Here is a 22,768-nt window from a genome sequence, read left to right on the forward strand (position 1 = left end):
AAACAAAGCTATACACCTACAACCATCTGATCAACAAGGCCAACAACAACAAAAAGTAATAAAGGATTCCCTATTCAATAAATGGTGCCAGGTTAGCTGGCTATTCATATGCAGAAGAATGAAACTGGATGCCTACCTTTCACCATATAAAAAAATTAACTCAAGATAAATTAAAGATTTAAATGTGAGACTTCAGACTATATGATTCCTAGAAAACCTGGGAAACACCATTCCGGACATTGGCTTTGGGAAATAATTATGACTTGGTCCTCAAAACTAATTGTACCAAAAAAAATTGACAAATGGGAGCTTAGCTCCCACTAAAGACCTAAGTCTATGGAGCTTCTGCACAGCAAAAGAAACTATCAACAGAATAAACAGGCAACCTAAAGAATAGGAGAAAATATTCACAAACTATGCATCTGACAAAGGTTAATATTTCAAATCTATAAGGAACTTAAACAATTGAACAAGCAAAAAGCAAATAACCCCATTAAAAAGTAGGCAAAAGATGTGAACAGACACTTTTCAAAAGAAGACATACACGCAGCCAACAACATCTGAACAAATGCTCAGCGTCACTAATCAGCAGAGAAATGCAAATCAAAACCACAGTGAGATACCATCTTACACCAGTCAGAATGGCTTTTTTTTTTTTTTTTTTTTGAGACAGGCTGGAGTACAGTGGTACCATCACAACTCACTGCAGCCTCAACTTCCAGGGCTCAAGCAGTCCTCCTGTCTCAGTCTCCAAGTAGCTGGGACTGCCGATAGAAGCACACTTAGCTATTTTTTTATTTTGGAGAGACAAGGTTTAACCATTTTGCCCAGGCTGGTCTCAAACTCCTGGTCTCAAGCAATCTGCCAGTCTCAGCCTCCCAAAGTGCTGGAATCACAGGTATGAACCACCATGCCTGAGCTAGAATGGCTATTATTAAAAAGTCAAAAAACAACAGATACTGGTGAGGATGCAAAGAAAAGGGAATGCTTATACACTCTTGAGGGGAATGTAAATTAGCTGAGCCACTGTGGAAAGCAGTTTGAAGATTTCTCAGAGAACTCAAAACAGAAATACCATTCGACCCAACAATCCCATTACTGGGTATATATACAAAAGAATATAAATTGTTCTACCAAAAATACACATGCACTCATATGTTCATCATAGTCCTATTCACAATAGCAGAGACATGGAATTAACATAGGGGCTCATCAATGATGGACTGGATAAAGGAAGTGTGCTACATATGTATAATACTGTAGAATACTACATGGCCATGAAAAAGAACAAACTCATATCCCTTGCAGCAATGTGGATGCAGCTGGAAGCCATTATCCTGAGCAAATTAACACAGGAACAGAAAACCAAATGCCCTGTATTCTTATTTATAAGTAGGAGCTAAACACTGGGTACTCATGGACATAAAGATGGCATTAATAGACACTCAGAACTACTAGAAGGAGGAGGGTTGGGGACAGGGTTGAAAAAATAACTATTGAGTACTATGCTGACTATCTGGGTGACATGATCAATCATACCCCAAACTTCAGCATCATGCAATATACCCTTGTAACAAACCTGCACACATACCCCTGAATCTAAAGTAAAAGTTGAAATTATCTTTTAATTAATTGAAAAAAATTGAGATGTATATTCTGATATGAAAAGAAATTTAAATATATTGCTAATTTTTTTAAAGTTGTAGAAAATAAAATAATCCCCCTTATGTTTAAAATACAAGGTAATTAAATATATATATATAGTAAAACATTTGTAAGGATCCTAACCAAATTGTTAACCAAAATTAATTCCAGGTAGGAGGGTAGAAATAGAGATAGGAGTGTGATGAAAGACTTCTACTTTTTATCTTATACAATACTATATAATTTAATTTCTTTATAATAAAAATGAATTTCTTTTTAAAATTGTACAATTTCAATTTTTAATAAAAAGTTGTAGGAGCTGTTCAGTGGAGCCAGAGAGGTGAGCATAAGTTCATCTGGAACTAAGATGTCCCAGCTTGTAGTGTAGACCTATCCCACTATACTTGCAATGATCCTTAGAAAATTAAATATCAGGATAGAAAATTGACAAGATATAATAAAAAGGAACAAGTCGTAAGGAGACTAAATGATCTCAAACTTCCTTAAAAGGAACCAGAACTGAAAAACCCTGCTCCATAGCCAAACTCCTTTTGGAGAAAGGGGAGCTTGGGCAGGAATGGGTCCTTATGCTCTCATCTTCCTCCCTGCACTCACAAGTCCAAATCCCATCTCCAGGCACCTTTCACAGGACCAGAGGCCTGGTCATTTAGAAGGATTAGGAAATAGCCAGAAAATTGCAGGCAAGAGACAATTTGAAGGCAAACAGTGGAGAGGGGCCGCAAGGGAGGGAGTGTTGAGCATTATTTAGAATTACAGTCCTTTGTAACCCCCCATCCCTTCCCATCCAGGACTCTCATCCTGGGAGTCTAGATAATTCCCAGGTTTCAGGCTGGAGGGTAGTTCTCCAATTGAAACAAGGAACACTACAGGGAGAACAGTGTGGAGGCAGTGCAGGAGGATGATTATTATAGGGTTCAGTTTTGTGCAAAGTGAACTATAGCACTTAAAACCTACACAATACAACTTAGTACCAATATCCTGTCATGGTCTTTAATAATCACTAATGTATTATTCTCATTTTCTCAGATAGGCTGTGGCCTCTGAAAAGGTATTTGCTGTTCTATTTGTACCCTGCTTTACACAAAGTGACAGTAATAGCTATAAGAGCATAATAATAGCTAACGTTCACATACTTACCATGTGCCAGACACTTTTCTAATGGCTTTGCATGTATTAACTAATTTAATGCTTCCAGCAACCCTGTGAGGTACTTTTATTATTCTTATTTTACAGATGAGGAAACATCTTGTCCCAGTTAAGACAGCTAGTGTTTTATACTCTTTGAACTGCATTAAATATTGTTCCTGAAGATCATCAAAAACATGTAACATTCTGACAATCATAAACATAAATAACATTTAATATTTTGTCTCTATATTTATTTATGGGACAACTTTGCGGCCAGAGTCTTGAAAGTATTAAAATTCTGAGTACCAAAGAAATTTTTAAACAATTTTTCCAAGATGGCAGGTTGGAGGCAGTGTTAGCATGCCTCCCCACTTGGAAAGACAAAATAATGTGTAGAGGTTCACACTATGAACGTTTTTCCAAGAAGCAACATAGGGACTGAACAGGAAAACTGAAAGAAACCACAGACCCTTTGAAAGAAGCAGCGGGCTACAGCCTACACTAGGAGCCAGAGAGAAAACTGAGACAGTGAACCCGCTCCACATTGAGCACACTGCTACTACAACCAGCAACTGAGAAAGCCATCATCTAAAGATGGTAACCTCGGTGGTAACCGAGGAACTCACGCACAGAGGCTTCAGCCCTGAAGGAACCCAGAAGTTACCAGCAACTATAAACATAAAGTCACATCCTCAAGGAGGAAAAAAGAAATTTTAAAAAACCAGTCAAATCCAAAATAAATTCAAAAATAATTAGAAGAAATAGTCTACCTAAATGAGAAGGAACCAGAAAAATAATTCTGGCAACATGACAAAAAAGGGTTCTATAACACCCCCAAAAGTGTCAGATGTTTAAAACTTTATTGTGTTACTCGATGAATGTCAACATACAATACCAACCAATATCAAGCCATTACAAAATATTCCAGATGATTTGTTAATAGTGTCTTTTGTTACATATTTTACATGTATAGTAAAAGGGAATGTTTTCTTCCTTAGAATGTTGTTAGAGATGATGAAGAGATTAGTGAGGAAGAACTGGAAGAAGACAATGATGATATTGAAAACATCCTTGAAGATGAGTTTCCAAAAGATGAGGAAGAGATGAGTGGTGAGGAAGATGAAGAACAGGAAACTGATGCAATTGAGCGCCTGAGAGGTGAACTAGGAGAAAAATTTGAATCAGATACGCATAATTTACAAATAATACAGGTTATTACTTTTCCTTCACTTTTTATAATTCAAAAAGTAACATTTGAGAATCAGACTAAAGCAATTTAGTTCATGCCATTTTTTAAACATTTCAAAAATGCATATTTTAGGGCTGTATTTCCTTTTATCAGTATCATTTAACAATTATGCAATAAGTCCATAATTTAAGAGCAATGTGGAAGCCACAGAGGGTCAGAGTAAGTTTAATCACCAACATGCAGCCACTTGGAAGCTGGAAATTATTTGTGTTCTGGACTGAAGTAGTCAGTCACCAGCAGTGTGTACATGCTGTGACTAAATACTACCAGCCTTTTTCTCACTAAATATATTTGTTTTTATGACTTTTCTTATCAGGATGAACTTGAGAGGTATTTGATACCAATAATTTCCATTAATGGAGCTCGGAAAAATCACATTGTACAATATACATTGAATATGAAACTGAAACCACTGGTGGAAAATCGTGCAAGCATTTTTGAGAAATGTCATCCAATATCAGCAGCCCTTGCCCAGAAAATGCTCAGCTTTACCTACAAGTATATAAGCTCATTCGGCTATTGGGACCCCGTAAAGGTAATTTCAGCAAATGCACCTGAAAGCCATGTTCCTTCTTTATTTTTTTCAAAGGTATGTCTTTCTTAAAAGGAAAAAGACTGGATAATTTCAAAAATTGTAAGTATTGTATAGTAGTCTCATCTAGCTATAAAAATACTTTGGAATTTAAAATGGAATCATTAAACTTTCAACTTTTCTTTTATCACCAACTGTATAACATAGAGCAGACACCCCTACCTCCCCCTGAGTTTCTCCTTATCTCTAGCCTTTACTCCCATCCATGAACTTCACTCTAGCCCAAGAATTACAATGTTGACACTACCATTGATCTGTAGCAACTGTCTTGAGGTAGCTCTCAGGGAGGAGCAATATCACCATACTGTTTCACACCTACTCTGTCAAGTCCAGGGATGGCTGACGCTTGCCCATCTGATGCTATAAAAAGATATTCAAATGTAGTATTGATCAATTGCCCAGTCTTCGTCATCACCAATGCAAAGATGTGGAACCACTCCTCCAACTTCATTCCTACCCACACCTTAGGCTGCCTTTTAGGTGTATTTTTCCCTTTCATGATAGCTCTTAATGTGTATGTGAGTGGGATTTGAACTGTACAAAAATACAGAAGAGAACCCAGTGGGATTTGCCCTACTAGAATACTCCAAAAGATAACCCAAGAACCCAATTGTATTAGTCATCTCTGGCTGCCATAACAAAATGCCACTTGGTAGCTTAAACAACAGAAATTATTTTCTCACAGTTCTAAAGGCTAAAAGTTCAAGATCAAGGACCAGCAGGGTTGGTTTTTCTGACAAGGCAAGACCTCTCTCCTTAACTTGCAGTTGGCCGCCTTCTAACTGTGTCCTCACGTGGTCTTTTCTGTGTGCCTACCCCGGTGTAAGGACACCAGTCCCACCAGATTCAGGTTCCATCCTTCTGACCTCATTTAACCTTAATTACCTCCTTTATTAAAGGCCCTGTCTTCAAATACCGTCACTTTGGGTGCTAGGGCCTCAAACAGAAATTGAGGAGGTAAGGGAGAAACAATTCAATCCATAACATCACCTTAGGACTGGACCTCTTTGTGAGGATAAATTGGCCTGTGAATAAATGCAAACCTCTTAGGCTCTTTGACAGAAACATTCAGTATACACTAAACACACTATAAAGGAAGTAGAAGGACTATAATTGTCATAAACTGAAGGCCAATTAAGAACTATTACATTGATTACATACGGCTGTAAAATAATGTGTACTTTTCCACAGTTGTTTAATATTAATTGTTGATTATAATTAGTTTTCCTATTCTGTAAGAAAATTTTTTTCTTGTGTTATGAATTGTTTTTTTCAAATGTATTTCAGGGAAGTGCTGTATAAATTCAAACTAACTTTCAAATTCAACTGTGTATATGTTGCAGCTAAGTGAAGGAGAGACAATCAAGCCAGTTGAAAATGCAGAGAATCCAATTTATCCTGTAATCCATCGTCAGTATATTTATTTTTTATCTAGTAAAGAAACAAGAGAAAAATTTATGAAGAACCCAATCAAATATATCCGCCAACCCAAACCTAAGCCTACTGTGCCCATTAGGATTATAATTGTGGGGCCTCCAAAATCTGGGAAAACTACAGGTGAGCGTATGTTTGCCTTTGTTTCCCTCAAGCATAAAAGAATCTGCTTGTTAACTATAACAGGTCCATTACCCGATGCACATGGCAGGTCAATTCACCAGGACACTGGGCTGCAGCAGAAAAAGACATTTAATCATAGGGTGGCTGAGTGAGGAGACAGGAGGAAATCTCAAATCTGTCTCCCTGAGGAATTTGGGGCTAGGGTTTTTAAGAGTTTTGGAGTGGGCTGAATTGAAGTGCAAAAATCATTGATTGGTTGAAGAATGCAGGTTGAAGTCATGGGACAGGGAGATGAAGAAACTGAATTCTCCTGCTGATTCAGTTCCTCTCTGGGGGTCTTTAAACCTCCTGTTGGTGTCAGCTATTCTGCTGACATTTAGGTTCTGCTTAAGGAATTCCTTAACAAAAGCCTTATTAGTCTAACATCAGAGATCCTATCTATCTTAAACAAAAAGCCTTATGAGTTGAACATCAGAAATCCTGTTTATAGGAATGATGGGGATGCCAGTGGTCAGTAACTACGCTATGTGACTTTCAGTTACAAGTAAGTGGGTCAAAGCTGCAGCCTGATTCAGGCTTATTATAATTATATTTCTGTCCAGAATTCTTGTTAATCCTGTGAGAATGACTTCACCCTGAAAACTAGTGCCACTTTTCAGAAAACCAACTATCAAGATTGACTCAAAACAAGATAGAAAACCTAAATAGACCAATAACCATCGAAGAGAAGGCATTCGAAAATATAACCCAACTCTGAAATGGCCCAGGATCAAATTGTTTTAGACAAAAATTATAGCAAATTTTAAAAGAATTAAAAACTCAAGAGATAATGCCTGTATTTTTATAAGCTCTCCCATAGCAAGGAGAAAGAGTAAGTTTCCCAACTTATTTTTATTTTCTTTTTTATTAAGGAATATGGTTCATACAGCCAAAAAGGCATATAGGATACAAATCCATTTTTTAATTAACATGACCCTAATATCAAAACCTAACCAAGACAATGCAAGAAATTACAAACTAATATTCATAATTACAGTCAAATATCCTAAGTATATAAAGTATATGAAAATATTTTATAAATATAATCTACTATACTAGGCACAGTGGCTCATGCCTGTAATCCCAGCACTTTGGGAGGCCAAGGTAGGAGGATTACTTGAGCCCAGGAGTTCAGGACCAGCCTGGGTAACATAGTGAGACCTCATCTCTTCAAAAAAATTAAAGCATTAGCTGGGCATGGTGGCACATGCCTGTAGTCCCAACTATTTAGGAGACTGAGGTGGGAGGACCACTTGAGCCCAGGAAATTGAGGCTACAGTGAGCCATGATCATGCCACTGTACTCCACCCTAGGCAACAGAGTGAGAGCCTGTCTCAAAACAAGTAATAATAATAAATAATTTTCTTAATCATTGCTGGAAAGGCATTTGATAAACTGTATTCCTGTAATGTTTTGTGTAACTTTGGACTTTAGGGCAAATAGTCCAAAACTTGGTTGGTTGTAGTATTTCAACATGACATGATAACAAAAAGAACAGTGGGTGGTTACAATCAGAACAGAATGGAAAGGGCAGATATAGGATACATTTCCAAGGAAAACAGTAAGTCTTAAAGATTGACCGAATAGAGAACTCTTTGTTCTCTTTTTTAGAGAGAGAAGGGAGTTTTATGTTCCAGCTCTTCAGATGAAAAGTTTATTTTGGCTTTATAAAGTTCTTAACATGACAAAAGAGTCTATAATTGTTACAGGAAAGGGGTCCAGAACCAGACCCCAAGAGAAAGTTCTTGGATCTCAGGTAAGAAAGAATTAAAGGCGAGTCCATAGAGTACAGCGAAAGCAAGTTTATTAGGAAAGTGAAGGAATGGCTGCTCCATAGACAGAGCAGCCCCAAGGGTTGCTGGTTGCCCATTTTTATGGTTATTTCTTGATGATGTGCTAAACAAGGGGTGGATTATTCATGTCTCCCCATTTTAGACCACATAGGGTAACTTCCTGACGTTGTCATAGCATTTGTAAACTGTCATGGCACTGGTGAGAGTGTGGCAGTGAGGACAACCAGAGGTCACTCTCATTGCCATCTTGGTTTTGGTGGGTTTTAGCCAGCAAAAAACAGATTCATTACTGCAATCTGTTTTATCAGCAAGGTCTTTATGACCTGTATCTTGTGCTGACCTTCTGTCTCATCCTGTGACTTAGAATGCCTTAACTGTCTGGGAATGCAGCCCAGTATGTCTCAGCCTTATTTACCCAGCCCCTACTCAAGATGGAGTTGCTCTGGTTTGCGTGCCTCTGACATAATCATATCCTAAATGTTCACAAAGATAATGATGTTTTCCAAAGACAGCAGAACATTGACATGCAAAATGAGATCCCACATCCAGAGCACAAAGTGAAAATGTAGATTACCTGATATCTCATTTTTTTGTTGAAATGGTGGTTGATTTTTAAACAAGGTGTCAAATTTTAGGAGCTTAATTATTGTTAGAACTTTAAAAAAAAAATCTCGTTCCAGCATTTGTGCAAAGCTGAAGTTACGTGCTTTGTGGCTCTCACAGGAACTTCCTTATTGGATGGTCCTGATGGTGGTCCCTGGTCAATCACCATCCTCATGGGATGAGTAGGGTTGTCAGTATCCTCCACCCACTGCTATTTCCACACAGTGCTCAGGCAAGGAATATACACACAACAGAGCACACCCACGTTTACTAGCTACTAGAATCCATTTATCTATCTATTGTCTCACTCAGGAGAAGCCAGTGTGAGTCTTCCTTCAGCCAATGGCAACATCTATGTAACCTTGGACAAATCAGTTCCCCTCATCTATAAAATCAAAATTTCAATATCAATTCCACCCACCTGATGAAATAGTTAAAAATATCAAATAAAGTCATGGAAGAAAAATTCCTCATAGGCTGTAAGTCACTATTGAAATGTCAAGTGTGCCATTATACATTTTAAAAATTATTTCCTAGAGTATTAACTGAGATCTAACTGTATAGGTTATGCAATGCTGATTGCATCATGGAGTCCATAAATGGACAGAAAGGAGAATGATACGATTCAGTGAAACAGGAGTGTTATATTGTTATTTGGGGCGTACTACCAGATATTAAGAGTACATATAAGATGACTTGCAAAGCTCTCAAAAATTTTGCTACCTCATGCAGAAGAAAGAAAACCCTTAAAATTGGTTTGTTAAAGAAAAAAAAAAAAGCAGATTTGGCCCATTAACCAGATCTATCAGCCACAGACCTGAAGTACTGTTAATGACTGACCTTTGACAGTTATTAGTTCCATAAAATATGGCAATTTTAATTTTTGAAATTTCATTGAGAAATGTGAAAATTAGCTTGCTGTTGATATAATCAGCCAGAGTCTAAAACTAAGGTGAACTGATAAATTCGTGAAATGAAATAAATTTAGAGTTTTGTTTTTCACTATCTGTTGGGTACTACTGTTCTGGTATCTTTGGGTTGGATCTTTTCTGGCTTGAAACCTCTGTGGCTGCAGCAGCTTTACCCAAATTCTTGTCCTGCATCCAGGAAGAATGAGGTAGGCAGACAACTGAACAGTGAAAAAGACAAATGTGAATTGAGTGTTACAGCAGCTCAGAGGAGACCCACAGTGGGTGGCTCCTCTGAACAGGCAGGTCATCTGTCCAGTGTTCAGTTCTCAGCAGAGAGGAGGCCCTGGAGAGGGTAACTCCTCTCTGCTCCTGGTTGTCCTGATGTCTGCTGCTCTCAGCAGAGAGGAGGCCCTGGAGAGGGTAACTCCTCTCTGCTCCTGGTTGTCCTGATGTCTGCTGCTTTCAGCAGAGAGGAGGCCCTGGAGAGGGTGGCTCCTATCTGCTGGCAGGTCATTCTGCAGCTCTCAGCAGAGAGGGTAGCTCTCCAGCTATCAACAGAGAGGGTACTCCACTGTCAGCAGAGAGGGTACTTCTCTCTGCAGCTGGTCATCCTGTCATCTCTCTGCCCTCTTCGTCCTCTGGTCATCCTCTCCCTGCTCTGGCTGAGCCCAGGGCTTTTATGGACCTCAGAGGGGAGGAAGTGCCTGCTGATTGGTCCATGGGTGGCCCTGGGTAGGCCCAGAAGAGGCACCTGGGGCCTTACTGGGGACCCATCCCCTTCTGCCTAGGAATCAATCTGCCACCCACTGCTATTTATGGCCCCTGGGCTTGGCCCCAACCCCTGCTCAGAGATGGGAGTAGGGCCAGGAGCAGAGAGAGGCCAGACAGCGGGAGCAGACACCACTGAGCCTGCAGGGGTTGGGGAGGTTCCCAGGCCCCTGAGGATGCAGGCTGCAGAGATGCAGAGATGCCTGGGTCCTGCACCTGGGAGAACCCCCCAAGCTGCACCCAGGGAGCTCCCATCCTGCCAACTCAGAAGGGGCAGGGTTCTGGCTTGTCCATGGCTTCTGCCTGCTCCCTGGAGCAGGAGGCCTAGAGTTGCAGCTGTGGGTCAGGCGGCTGCAGCTGCACCCAAGAGGGCAGATCTTACCTGCTCCTGGCTGCCTCCAAGAGCACAGGGAGGCTCAGCCCCACAGCAGCAGTTTAAGTGTCTGTAGCCACGCCCAGGAGGATGGGGCTCCTGCCTGCTCCATAGAGCAGGAGGCCTGGGTCTGCAGCATGGTTTGGGCAGCTGCAGCCAGCGTGATGGCAGCAGCCACTGCCATCACTATGTTTGCTACTTGGGAGACGGGATCATTAGAAGCCCAAACCTGAGCATCATGCAATATACCCATGTAACAAAGCTGCACATGTTCCCCTTGAATCTAAATCACTTAATTTAATTTAAAAGTTTTATGTTTTTCAGTTGCCAAAAAATTTACAAGCGAATATGGGTTAAAGCATTTATCAATAGGAGGAGCTTTGCGTTATGTACTAAACACTCACCCGGAAACAGAGCTGGCACTTATGTTAAATTGGCATCTTCATAAAGGAATGACAGCACCTGATGAACTGGCTATTCAAGCCTTAGAACTTTCTCTGATGGAAAGTGTGTGCGGTACTGCAGGGTAAGTGAATGGGGTGAGAGGATGGGACAGAGGGAATTAAATCTTTCAAGAAACTGCTGGCTCATGATTTAAAACACTTACATAGGTCTTACAGCTCTTATAAAAGGGTGTGATCTACTTCTCTCAAACTCTGGACACCTATATGGTTACATATTTGAATTTTCTGTCAAGCAAAAACTTGGCTTGAAAATTCACATGCCAGATTAGCAGGCAGGCCCCTTCACTCTCTCCAGCAACCCCTGAGTGGTCCAAAAGGCTTCAGACTTAAACAAAGGAGGCTGATGTGACTTCTACACTCCAGGAGTTCTTCTCACTGCCCCATGAAGTGATGGAGAAGTGGCCCTCCCCTGTCCCCCAGGTGCTGGTCCAATGGAGATGGTCTGTGTCTGGCCCAGCATTCTGCACAGGTAGCAGTGCCTCTCCCTTAACACCACATTTGGACAAGAAAGCTATGCACTTGAGCTGTCGCTTCCATTTACACTTCTCACCTTTGCTCCTCCAGCATAGCCACGGGCCATACCCAGTAGTAAAAGCCCTCCCCATGAAACCTGAGGCCCTGGTCTTGAGCACAGTTCACTGACCTAGAACCCCCCTAATTTACTCAAAGTTTTCTATTAGAAGCCTCCTTGCCTTTCCTTATCTGTGACCCATAATTAAGTCCTTGAACAGTTCTCGTGAGTTCATTTATTGGGGAGCAGCTTCTGGTTTGTCAGACTTTATCCCCAGAAAAGGCCCCAGGTCTTACCCAAATTGAATTATCTCCTCCCTGGTGTTCAGCTTTGCATAAGATGGACCTCAGTGAGGCAATCATGGTTGAGTCAAAAAGATTTCATTCCACCTTAATACCAGGACAATGACTGCTCATTCACCCGGAATTTCCCTAATCCTGAGGGCCACTCAAGTGACTCTTCACAGAACAAGTAAATTGAGCTACTCTTGATTAAAAAAACAATGGCACCCTCATACATTCTCTATGAGGCCAGCCTAGCCAACAATCCCCTCTGCTGTAGAATTGTAGGCCAGTGCCTAGAGACTCAGCTGTTATTTAAAAAAAAAAGCTTCAGTTGAATTAAATTTAAAGGAGTTTAATTAAGCAATGAACAATTCACAAATTGGGCAGCCCCCAGAATCACAGCTGATTCATAGAGACTCCAGCGCAGCCACATGGTGGAAGAAGATTTATAGACAAAAAATGGAAATGGTGTACCGAAATTGGCAGTGAGATACAGAAACAGCTGGATTGGTTACAGGTTGGTGTTTGCCTTATTTGAACACAGTTTAAACACTTAGCAACCCATGAGTGGTTGAAGTATGGCCACTAGGATTGCCCAGGACTCAGTTATTGTTATAGGCACATACTCCTAAGTTAGGTTTTCAATCTTGTCTGACTATTAAGTTAGGTCACAGTTCATCCACAATAACTCAAATACAGAAGTGTGGCCATATTTAGTTTGCTTTAACAGCTGGAAAGCACTGAGGCAGGGCATCCTGTGGCTTAGGCCAAACCAAGCTCCCTGATGACCACCTGACGCCAGCATGCCCAGCTTGCTCCCACCTCACAGGGAGTTTCCTGACCTTGGGGGCTAGATACTATAACCAGCCTTTTTTCCCTCCTCTCAGTTTGTTAGTGACAATCTCATTATCTCAATTTATTGAACTAGTTTAAATTCTCCTAGCCATTTCTGCTCAGAGGCATGCATCATGGGTCCTGATGGAATGATTCCCACCCAAATATTATAGGGCCACTCTCACCAACTCTCCCCCAGCTGCACTCTCAGGCTTCTCACAGAGCATTTACTGCAAAAAGCAAGCTTAGAGCACACTTTTTTTTCCATATTGGCTTAGTCTCTTACTAAAATACTACTTCTTGAGCATCTAATATGTACCAGGTCCTACTCTAGTTGCTTTACATACCTGGTCTCCAATCTTTAAAACAACTCTAAGAGTTAAATATCATTTCCTCTCAGAAAGTTCAAACCAGATTTTAAATCTAAAGTTATCTGTCTGTAAAGCTATACTCTTTCATGTTTAGATTAATAGCACCAATTGAACACAATGTTCAAGGTACTGTGGGAGTTATCTCTCAAATTCTGCCAAAATCTATCTCCAGCATGCTGAGTGTAGAAATTCAGAGCTCTTTCCTATGCCCACCTTCTGAACTGTGTTTGGATGTGTCCTGCCCACCTCATGGCTCTTGGCCTGACTGAGATTAAAGATGCAGAGATGAAGAGGGCAAAGTGTGAAGAAAATAAATTGAGTTACATAAGGAAAAGCATGGGGCTACTCCTAAAGAGACAGACTGGTTCCAGAAGACAGAAAGGAAGTACAAGAGAAAAAGAAATGTGGAATTTTAATTTTCATGTTTTTCCTTGTTAGTGTTGTCATCGATGGATATCCTGTAACTAAACATCAAATGAATCTCTTGGAAGCCAGGTCAATCATTCCCATGGTCATCTTTGAATTGAGTGTGCCTTCCAAGGAGATTTTCAAAAGATTGCTCCTAGAAAAAGAAAATGAACAAAGGTAACGTGCATGATGAAGACAACAAAAAAGGAATAAACTTTAATCATACAGATGAAAAAGATATGTTTTGAACAGCTTTCTCCATTCCTTCTCTGTTTCTCTATTAGATTGCCTTATCCATTGCACAATAGCACACAAATTATAGCTGTCCATAATGTAAAGTATCGCAAAAATATTGGTGAGATTAGGCAATACTATCAAGAACAGCATCAGAACTGGTATGTGATTGATGGATTTCACAGCAAGTGGTGGGTATGGAATGAAGTCATTAAGAATGTTCAAATGGTGAATAAATATATGCAGACATACCTGGAGAGAATAAAAGCAGGTAAGAAAGCACTTTTTAAGGTAGAATAAAATATTAATTTAAAGTGTAAACATGCCTGACTCATGTTACTGTAATTCATTCCATTTGAACATGAGTCAGGCATGACTTAATCAGTATTTTATATATATAGTTATTATTCAATTATTGTGATGCTATGGTCTGAATATTTGTATCACTCAAAATTCATATGCTGAAACCGAATCCCCAGTGTAATAGTATTAAGAGGTGGGACCTTTAGGAAGTGGTTAGATCATGAGGGCTTGCCCTCATGAATGGGATGAGAGCCCTTATAGAAGAGGCTCGAGGGAGCCAGGTTGCCCCTTCTACCACATGAGAATACAGCGAGAGCACCATCTATGAGGAACAGTGCCTCACCAGATACCAGATTTCCTGGTACCTTGATTCTGGACTTCCCCGTCTCAAAAACTGTGAGCAATAAATCTCCGTTGTTTATTAATTACTCAGTCTGTAGCATTTGGTTATAGCAGCCAAAATAGACTATGACATGTGGGCATGTTTGTCCTAATAAATGACTGCCGCTACCCAAGCTATCATTTATTGAATGCCTCTGTGAATCTAGGACATAAAAATAATGCATGATCTCTCACTAAAAGGGTATATAGTGTTTGGAATAGTAAGAAGCTATTTTTCAGAATGTGTGGAGTAGTTATATGGGTCCATGATTGCAGAGCAAAATTTGATTTAGGAATCTAGAATTAAAATTATTTTTACTATTTACACCCATTATAGTATGATGTAAATGTTGAGTCCATAAAAAAAAAACTGAACTTGCTCATTAAAATGTCTTTTAATCTATATTAGGAATTCACAGAAGCACATGTTTGATTATATATTCTCATTAGTTTCTTGACTGTTCTCTGAAAATACACAAAATACAAGGAAAGTTATCAACATCTAATATCTCTAAAAAGAGTGATGACTACAAAGATGTGATCTGTAGGGGTCTCACAGACATCTGTTTCATGATTTTGTTTAACTTCAGAAACTACAGAGAAGGTATGATGAGGTTTATGGGAGCAATGTGACTAAGAGAATCCTGTACAAAGAAAAATGCAGTGAGGATTCCAATAATAACTGCATCACTGTATCTTCATTTGCTTCATCATGTGGGCATAACCAGTATCTCTGGTTCCTGTTTGTTTACAAATCTGTTTTCACCTACAGATCATAAGGCATGAAGATAAAAGTGCAAGGGAAGGGAGAATTGAGTTTTTAGAAATATCTCAATAAGCTCTGGATGGGATCGCACTGGAAAACACTCCACAGCAGACTTTGAAGCGAAAGCTGTGCCTCACTCATCTTTCTGTTACTCTATTTCACCCTCCCTGTCTTAGACTGGGTTCCCTAGAAACAGACTCAAGATGAAAAGTCACGTGCAGAAGTTTTACCAGAAAGTACTTTCAGGAGTAGAGTTGCCAGATTTAGCAACTAAAAATACAGGACACCCAGTTTTTTTTTCTTGAAGGAGTCTCACTCTGTCACCCAGGCTGGAGTGCAGTGGTGTGATCTCTGCTCACTGCAACCTCCCCTTCCTGGGTTTGAGCAATTCTCGTGCCTCAGCCTCCTGAGTAGCTAGGACTACAGGTGTGCACCACCACGCCTGGCTAATTTTTTGTATTTTAGTAGAGACAGGGTTTCACCATGTTAACCAGGCTGGTCTCAAACTCCTGACCTTGGGTGATACACCCCCCTCTGCCTCCCAAAGTGCTAGGATTGCAGGTGTGAGCCACCATGCCCAACTGACACCCAGTTAAATTTAAATTTCAGATAAACAATAATTATTTACTATAAGTATATCACAAATAATTGCATAGGGTATACTTATACTAAAAACTATTAATATTCATTGCTTATCTGAAATTCAAACTTAACCAGGCATTCTTTAATTTTAATTTTTGTTTTTTTGAGAGAGGAGCTTGCTCTCTTCCCCAGGCTGGGGTGCAGTGGTACAATCATAGCTCACTGCAGCCTTGATCTCCTAGTCTCAAAGGATCCTCCTGCCTCAGCCTCTCCAGTAGTTAGGACTACAGGTGCATGCCACCATGCCCAGCTAATTTTTTTTAATGTTTTTATAGAGTTTGGAGGGGGCATTCTTACTTTGTTTCCCAGGCTGGTATCAAACTCCTGGCTTCAAACAATCCTCCCACCTCAGCCTCCCACAGCACTGAGTTTATAGGCGTGAGCCACAGCACCCAGCAGTGTCCTTTATTTTATCCAGCAACTCTAATCAGGAGATACACCTGTGGACAAGTCAGGACGGTCAAATTCGGTAGAGGGAGAAACTAACCTGCAGTGTGGTGGGAGCAGAAGCCCTCAGTAGATCCTGGGGAAACACTGGTTCTGGGAGGGACCTTCAAAATGTCCCCAGAGTAGGGGGAGGGTCCAGGCTTTGTATCCTCTCCACCCTCGCATCAGCCTGTCATTGACCGCAGGCCACCCCGTGGGGGGGAGTATAACTTGTGTAAGCTGTGATAGAAGGGCAATTTCCAGTCCAGCTGTGAGCCATCAGCACCAGGGTGTCCAGCAGCTGCAGGGTGGGTGTGTCAGCCCTGGAGACGGAACTGAGGATCCACTACATGATTCCAGTGCCTGCCTCTGCCACACATCGTTTCATCTCAGTGCAATCTGTCCTGTTCTCTTCCGCTTCAGCGCCCCCTGATAATCCAGCTTGTACTTGATTGTTTGAATTTAGCTTTGATTTTTCTTCATGCTCTGTTTCCTTTTTATACTGTTCAAATGATCCTCCCCTACCAGGAGGCCAATATTTACCCTGATCAGTGAGATGGTGCAAGGCTGGGGCTAGAGGATTAAAGAGATTCCTCCTGCCACTAGAGGTACATTAATGAGATCCCAATAATTAGGGCCGGGCGCTCCTGCACACGTCACGAGGTCAGGAGTTCGGACCATCCTGGCTAACACGGTGAAACCCCGTCTCTACTAAAAAAAAAAAAAAAAAAAAAAAAAAAAACTAGCCGGGCAAGGTGGGGGGCGCCTGTAGTCCCGGCTACTTGGGAGGCTGAGGCAGGAGAATACCCGGGAGGCATATTGCAGTGAGCTGAGATGTGCACTCCATCAAGAACTCCGTATCCCAATCCCAATAATTAGAAAAAGAGACATTTGGGTGTCTTTTGAGACTTGAAGTCACATGATTCTAAATTACCCTGTCACTAAACCTGTCAGGATTGGTAAGGTTCAGTACATCTGAGCTAAAGAGCAACCTAGGAGTAGATAGTATTATAATAGTATAGCACCATGTAATATGATATAATAATACTTTGTATTTTAATACTATATACCTTAATAATGCTATGTATTATTGTACTGTAGTACTACATGTTATAGTACCACTATAGTATCATAATAGTGTAATATTCTTTGTAGAAAATCAATATTGGGACTTCTTAGCCTTTTCATCTGTATAATAAGCAACAGATAGAATAGTGTATTTGTTATCTATTGTTGTGTAACAAATTAGTCCAAAATTTAGCAACTGCAAATCTCACACACACACACACACACACACACACACAGAGTTCCTGTGGGTCAGAAATCTGGACAGTTTAGCTGGGTAGTCTCTCACAAAGCTACAGTGAAGGTGTCAGCCAAGACTATGGTATTTTCTGAAGGCTCAACTGGGAAAGGGCCCACTGCCATGCTCACTCGTGTGATGTCGGTAAGATTCCGTTCCTTGATTGTTACTGGACTGAGGACCTCAATTCCTTGCTGGCTGCTGTTGGCCAGAGGCCACCCTCAGTTCCTTGCCACGTGAACCTCTCCAACATGGCAGCTTTCTTTATCAAGTGAACAACCTGAAAGGGCAAGAAAGAGTGTCCGTCTTTTTTAATTGTTTTACTTAGGGCTGCTGAAACAAACTGCCACCAACTGGGTGGCTTAAACAACAAAAATGTATTGTCTTACAGTTTTGGTGGCTAGAAGTCCAAAATCAAGGTGTTGACAGGGCCATGCTCTGCCTGAAGGTTCTAGGGGAGGATCTATTCCATGCCTTTCTGTTAATTTCCAGTGTTGCCAGAAATCCTCAGCATTCCTGAGGTTGTGGACGCATCACTCCAGTCTCTGCCTCTGTCATCACATGGCATTCTCCGTGTGTGTGTCTTTGTGTCTTCACACATCACTTTCCTTTCCATATCTGTCTGTTTGTGTGTATTTCTCTGACCCTATTTCCGAATAAAGTCATATTCATAGGTACTGGGGGTACTTCAACATATCTTTTTGGGAAACATAATTCAGGCCATAATGGTAAACTAATCTTGGAAGTGACAGCCCCTCACTTTTGCCATATTCTGTTTATTAGAAGCAAGTTACTCAGTCCAGCCCACACATGGGGGAGGAGATTACACAAAGGCATGAACACCACAAGGCAGGGATCAAGAATACCACTGGAGTCACGTCAGATCAGCCCACCCTGTGGCTTCCAGTGATACACATGACATGATGATACGGTGAAGGAATTCACAGTCAGATTTATGTTCAGATTAATCGGGCAATTGGGAATGTTAAGTGACAATAATTTTATGTGGTAAGGTTCAAAGTCATTAATGCTCTCCTAGAAAGCCCCTCTGTTAACTCTGTGAAACACGCGCAAAGACATTCAGGAGATCCCACCCAGCTGGCTCTCAGCTCTTCAGAGAACACCAGAACCTAATGATATGGTCAGGATTCATTCATGGCTGGTATCCTTTCTTCTGGGACTCAGAAGTTGAGTTGGGGATTCTAAGTGACCTCTGTTGACTGTGATGAGTCTTAGATGTTACCATTTGGAAAATACTGGCACTTTATCAGTTTATGTCCTGAAGACCTTGTTGGGAATAGTGCTGATACCACACTGATGATTCTTTGCTTTTTTTTTTTTTTTTTTCCCCCTCCGAGACCGAGTTTTGCCCTTGTTACCCAGACTGGAGTGCAATGGCGCGATCTCGGCTCACAGCGACCTCCACCTCCCAGGTTCAGGCGATTCTCCTGCCTCAGCCTCCCGAATAGTTGGGATTACAGGCATGCACCACCACGCCCAGCTAACTTTTGTATTTTTAGTAAAGATGGGGTTTCTCCATGTTGGTCAGGCTGGTCTCCTGACCTCTTGATCCACCCACCTCGGCCTCCCAAAGTGCTGGGATTACAGGCGTGAGCCACCACACCTGGCCAGATTCTTTGCTTTCAAGAGATGAATGAAGGATGAGAGTCAATAAGCAATGGTTTTAAATGCCTGCCTTATTGAAGGAGGGCTGTAATGCTTAAAGAAATGCCAGTTAATAAAGATCCCTTCATTTTGTGTATGTTACTTTCCCCCTCCCTGACTCCCTGTTTAAAAGCAGAATTGTGGAGAGATTGCATAATGGAAACCTCTTTGGGCATGGTTTCCCAACCATCTCCTTTTCAGGATTACATGTGACCTTTTGAAGAAGTGAAAATGGTAGTTGGTATCAGGGGACATCATCTCCTGGACCCCCACACCCTCTTCCCCAGTACAGGCAGGCAGATCAGTGAGGCAATCATGTGACATGACACCTCTGGCGTGCGATTCCAAAATCCAAAAACCTCTAAAAATATCAAGTTTAGTTATAAATTATTTGAGGGCAAAACTTCACATGAGCTGACATATGGCTATTTGCAATCTTTTTATGAAACCCAGTAAGTGGGGAAGGGTCATCCTATTTGGTTGGAGAAATTTCATCTTATCGATTACAGGGTGCTTCTCCAGACTCTGTGAGGGTGTGATGCATTTCTTTTCTTTCATTTTGTTTGTTTGTTTGTTTGTTTGAGACAGTCTCACTCTGTTGCCCAGGCTGGAGTGCAGTGGCTTACTGCAGCCTCCACCTCCCAAGCTCAAGTGATCCTCCCACTTCAGCCTCTCAAGTAGCTAGGACTACAGGCATGTGCCACCACACTGGGCTAATTTTTGTATTTTTTGTAGAGACAGGGTCTCACCGTGTTGCCCAAGCTGGTCTTGAACTCCTGGGCTCAAGCGATCTACCCACCTCAGCCTCCCAAAGTGCTGCAATTACAAGCATGAGCCACTGCACCTGGCTGAGTGCGATGTATTTCTAAAATCTAAAATATTCTGAATTATCCAACATATCTGGCCCCAAGGGTCTTAGATAAGGGATTATAGTTCTGTAATAGTACATTTCAGATGAGATCATTTCTATCCTAACAAACAAAAAAGCAAACTATGATTTATGCTTCATAATTTTAGGGTTAATTTAGGACCTTCCTAGGCATAATCTTTAAAAAAGGTAAAACTTTTCCTTGGTAAAAGGACAACTAACAAAATATACTGGCTATAATAAGTCCACTCATTATAACTAAAATGTATTTAAAAAGTAATTTTGTTTTCTATAACATCTCATATTGCTTTGAAGTCCCCATTCCAGTGGAGTATTAGAGAGAAAACTCTCTTTTTTTATGTGTATACTTACATTTTTGTTCTGGGTAAGCATAGAGAGAAAACTCTTAATCTTGTTCATTACAGGAACTTGGGCACTTTCTTTTTAAAATCTACCCTTTAGAATAAAGCCAATCACTTTTGGATAAATGTTTGTTTTCCTCCTCTTGGGTGGGATCTGGGCACAGGGAGAACTTTGTGTGAGTAACATCATGTCAACAAAGTATTTGCACTTCCTGAAATCTGGCCCATAGGTTTTTTTAAATGTAGCAGGTTTATAAATGTGCGGGTATACACATATAAATTGTGTGTGTGTGTGTGTGTGTGTGTGTGTGTGTGTGTGTATCATATATATAGTCTATAATAGCTAAGAACTAAAACAGCCAAAACATTCATCAATAGATAAATGGTTAAGTAAACTACTTGTGTGTTTATACAGTGGAATACTATGCATCGATTAAAAAGAATTAGGTGAATTGGCCAGGCACAGTGGCTCACACCTGTAATCCCAACACTTTGGGAGGCCGAGGTGAGTGGATCACCTGAGGCCAGGAATTTGAGACCAACCTGGCCAGCATGGCGAAACCCCGTCTCTACTAAAATTACAAAAAAATTAGCCAGCCGTGAAAGGTACACACCTGTAATCTTTGCTACTTGGGAGGCTGAGGCACAAGAATCACTTGAACCTGGGAGGCAGAGGTTGCAGTGAACTGAGATTGTGCCACGCCACTGCACTCCAGCCTGGGTGACAGAGCGAGACTCCATCTCAAAAAAAAAAAAAAAAAAAATTAGGTAAATTGTATAAAGCTTATATGAAAAGAGGTCAAAGACCATAACTGACTGATAAAAGCAAGTTGCAGAATAATGTTTATAGTATAGTTGCACAAGCATACTATATGCAAAAAATATATATGTGAATATGTAGAAAAAAGACTGAAAAAAGATACAAATCCAACAGTGATGATTACCTCTCAGGTTAAGTATTGGATTGAAACGACGGTGATATGAATAGTAACTTTTACTTTTTACTCTATTGTTTGGAATTTTATAATGTGTATGTATAGTGCTGTGTAATTAAAATTATTTTAATTTCAAAAATCATTGTGTTTTCTATGAAAAATATATACATAATAATAGTTAATATGTTAATAATAGGAAAAGCTGCCTGCATTGACAAGTTATGTATCACACCTCAAGAGCTGCTTTCTCGCCTGGGAGAATTTGGACAGTTCTGCCCTGTCAGCCTGGCAGAATCCCAGGAATTATTTGATTGCTCTGCAACTGACTCCTTGGAATTTGCAGCAGAGTTCAGGGGGCACTACTATAAAATGAGTTCTCAGGAAAAACTGAATGTAAGTTTGTTCCTAACTCCAAATATTTACTAAGGAAAGAAAATATCTTATCTTGGAATTCATCAATAGGAAGGGATAGGCACCCAGAAACTTGGTACCAGGAGCCCCATTACTGGAACCTGTGACTCTGGGACCAGTGAAGCAACTCAGTGGTGAGTTCCAAAACTGCATCCCAGGACATAATTTGAAACATTGCAGGAGTCCAATGTTGGCCTGGGCCAGCCTAATGGCTAGGGAGAGCCAACCGTGAGCCCCATCAATGGAAGAGATGCTGAACATCAAGGGCTCAGCCCACAGGGGATCCAGGGGATTCAGGGCCCAGGGTTGCCGAAGGGAATCAGAGTCAGTAGAAATGAAGCAAGAGCTGACATATGTCTCCTGCACTTTAAATTTTTTTCTATCACTAGAACTCTTTATATACCTTATATTTCTGCTTAATGGAACAGAATATAGATTTCGTCTCATAATGTCCACAATTTGATGATTTTAAGAGATTAGTAGTTGAAAACAAAAAAAATAAAATCAGATGCCTCTGAACGTTTTATTTCCTTGGAGAATTAGAATTGTTGTTCCCTTTATTATGAGATATTTATTTATTCCTGCTTACTTAAATGGTAATCATAGGATTTTTAAAACTGGAAGTGACATTAAAGGCCATGTGTCTGGTCCACCCACTCCATTTTACAGAGCAATACCTGAAGCTGGAGAAGTTAACTCACCTGCCAAATGCACCCAACCAGTTAATTACACATCGGGACAGAAAGATGGGGCTGGCAGGGGCCTGCTCTCTCCAGTGCCTGTCGTGTAGTAGGAGCGCAACAAGTGTTTTTTGTAGGAATGAATGAATGATTGACTGAGATGAGGATAAATCTTGGATGTGATCACTTGGGAGTATTCCTGTAAGGAGCTTCCGGTCAGAGGAGAGGTTATTACAGTTTGA

At 40.7% G+C, this 22,768-nt stretch overlaps 1 protein-coding gene across 6 annotated transcripts in view; it reads left to right on the forward strand.

Annotated features, from left to right (window-relative positions):
• Positions 1-22,768, forward strand: part of AK9 (adenylate kinase 9) — a 184,126-nt gene that overhangs the window by 156,182 nt on the left and 5,176 nt on the right. For all 6 annotated transcript variants that reach the window (XM_050786818.1, XM_050786816.1, XM_050786819.1 and 3 more), the window contains 7 exons: positions 3,792-4,004; positions 4,359-4,577; positions 5,978-6,191; positions 11,003-11,204; positions 13,581-13,727; positions 13,835-14,055; positions 21,632-21,828. In XM_050786818.1, the coding sequence (XP_050642775.1) occupies positions 3,792-4,004; positions 4,359-4,577; positions 5,978-6,191; positions 11,003-11,204; positions 13,581-13,727; positions 13,835-14,055; positions 21,632-21,828 (1,413 nt within the window). The remainder of the gene's footprint in view (positions 1-3,791; positions 4,005-4,358; positions 4,578-5,977; positions 6,192-11,002; positions 11,205-13,580; positions 13,728-13,834; positions 14,056-21,631; positions 21,829-22,768) is intronic.

Source organism: Macaca thibetana, chromosome 4, assembly GCF_024542745.1.
Source record: "Macaca thibetana thibetana isolate TM-01 chromosome 4, ASM2454274v1, whole genome shotgun sequence".
Classification (NCBI taxonomy): Eukaryota; Metazoa; Chordata; class Mammalia; order Primates; family Cercopithecidae; genus Macaca; species Macaca thibetana.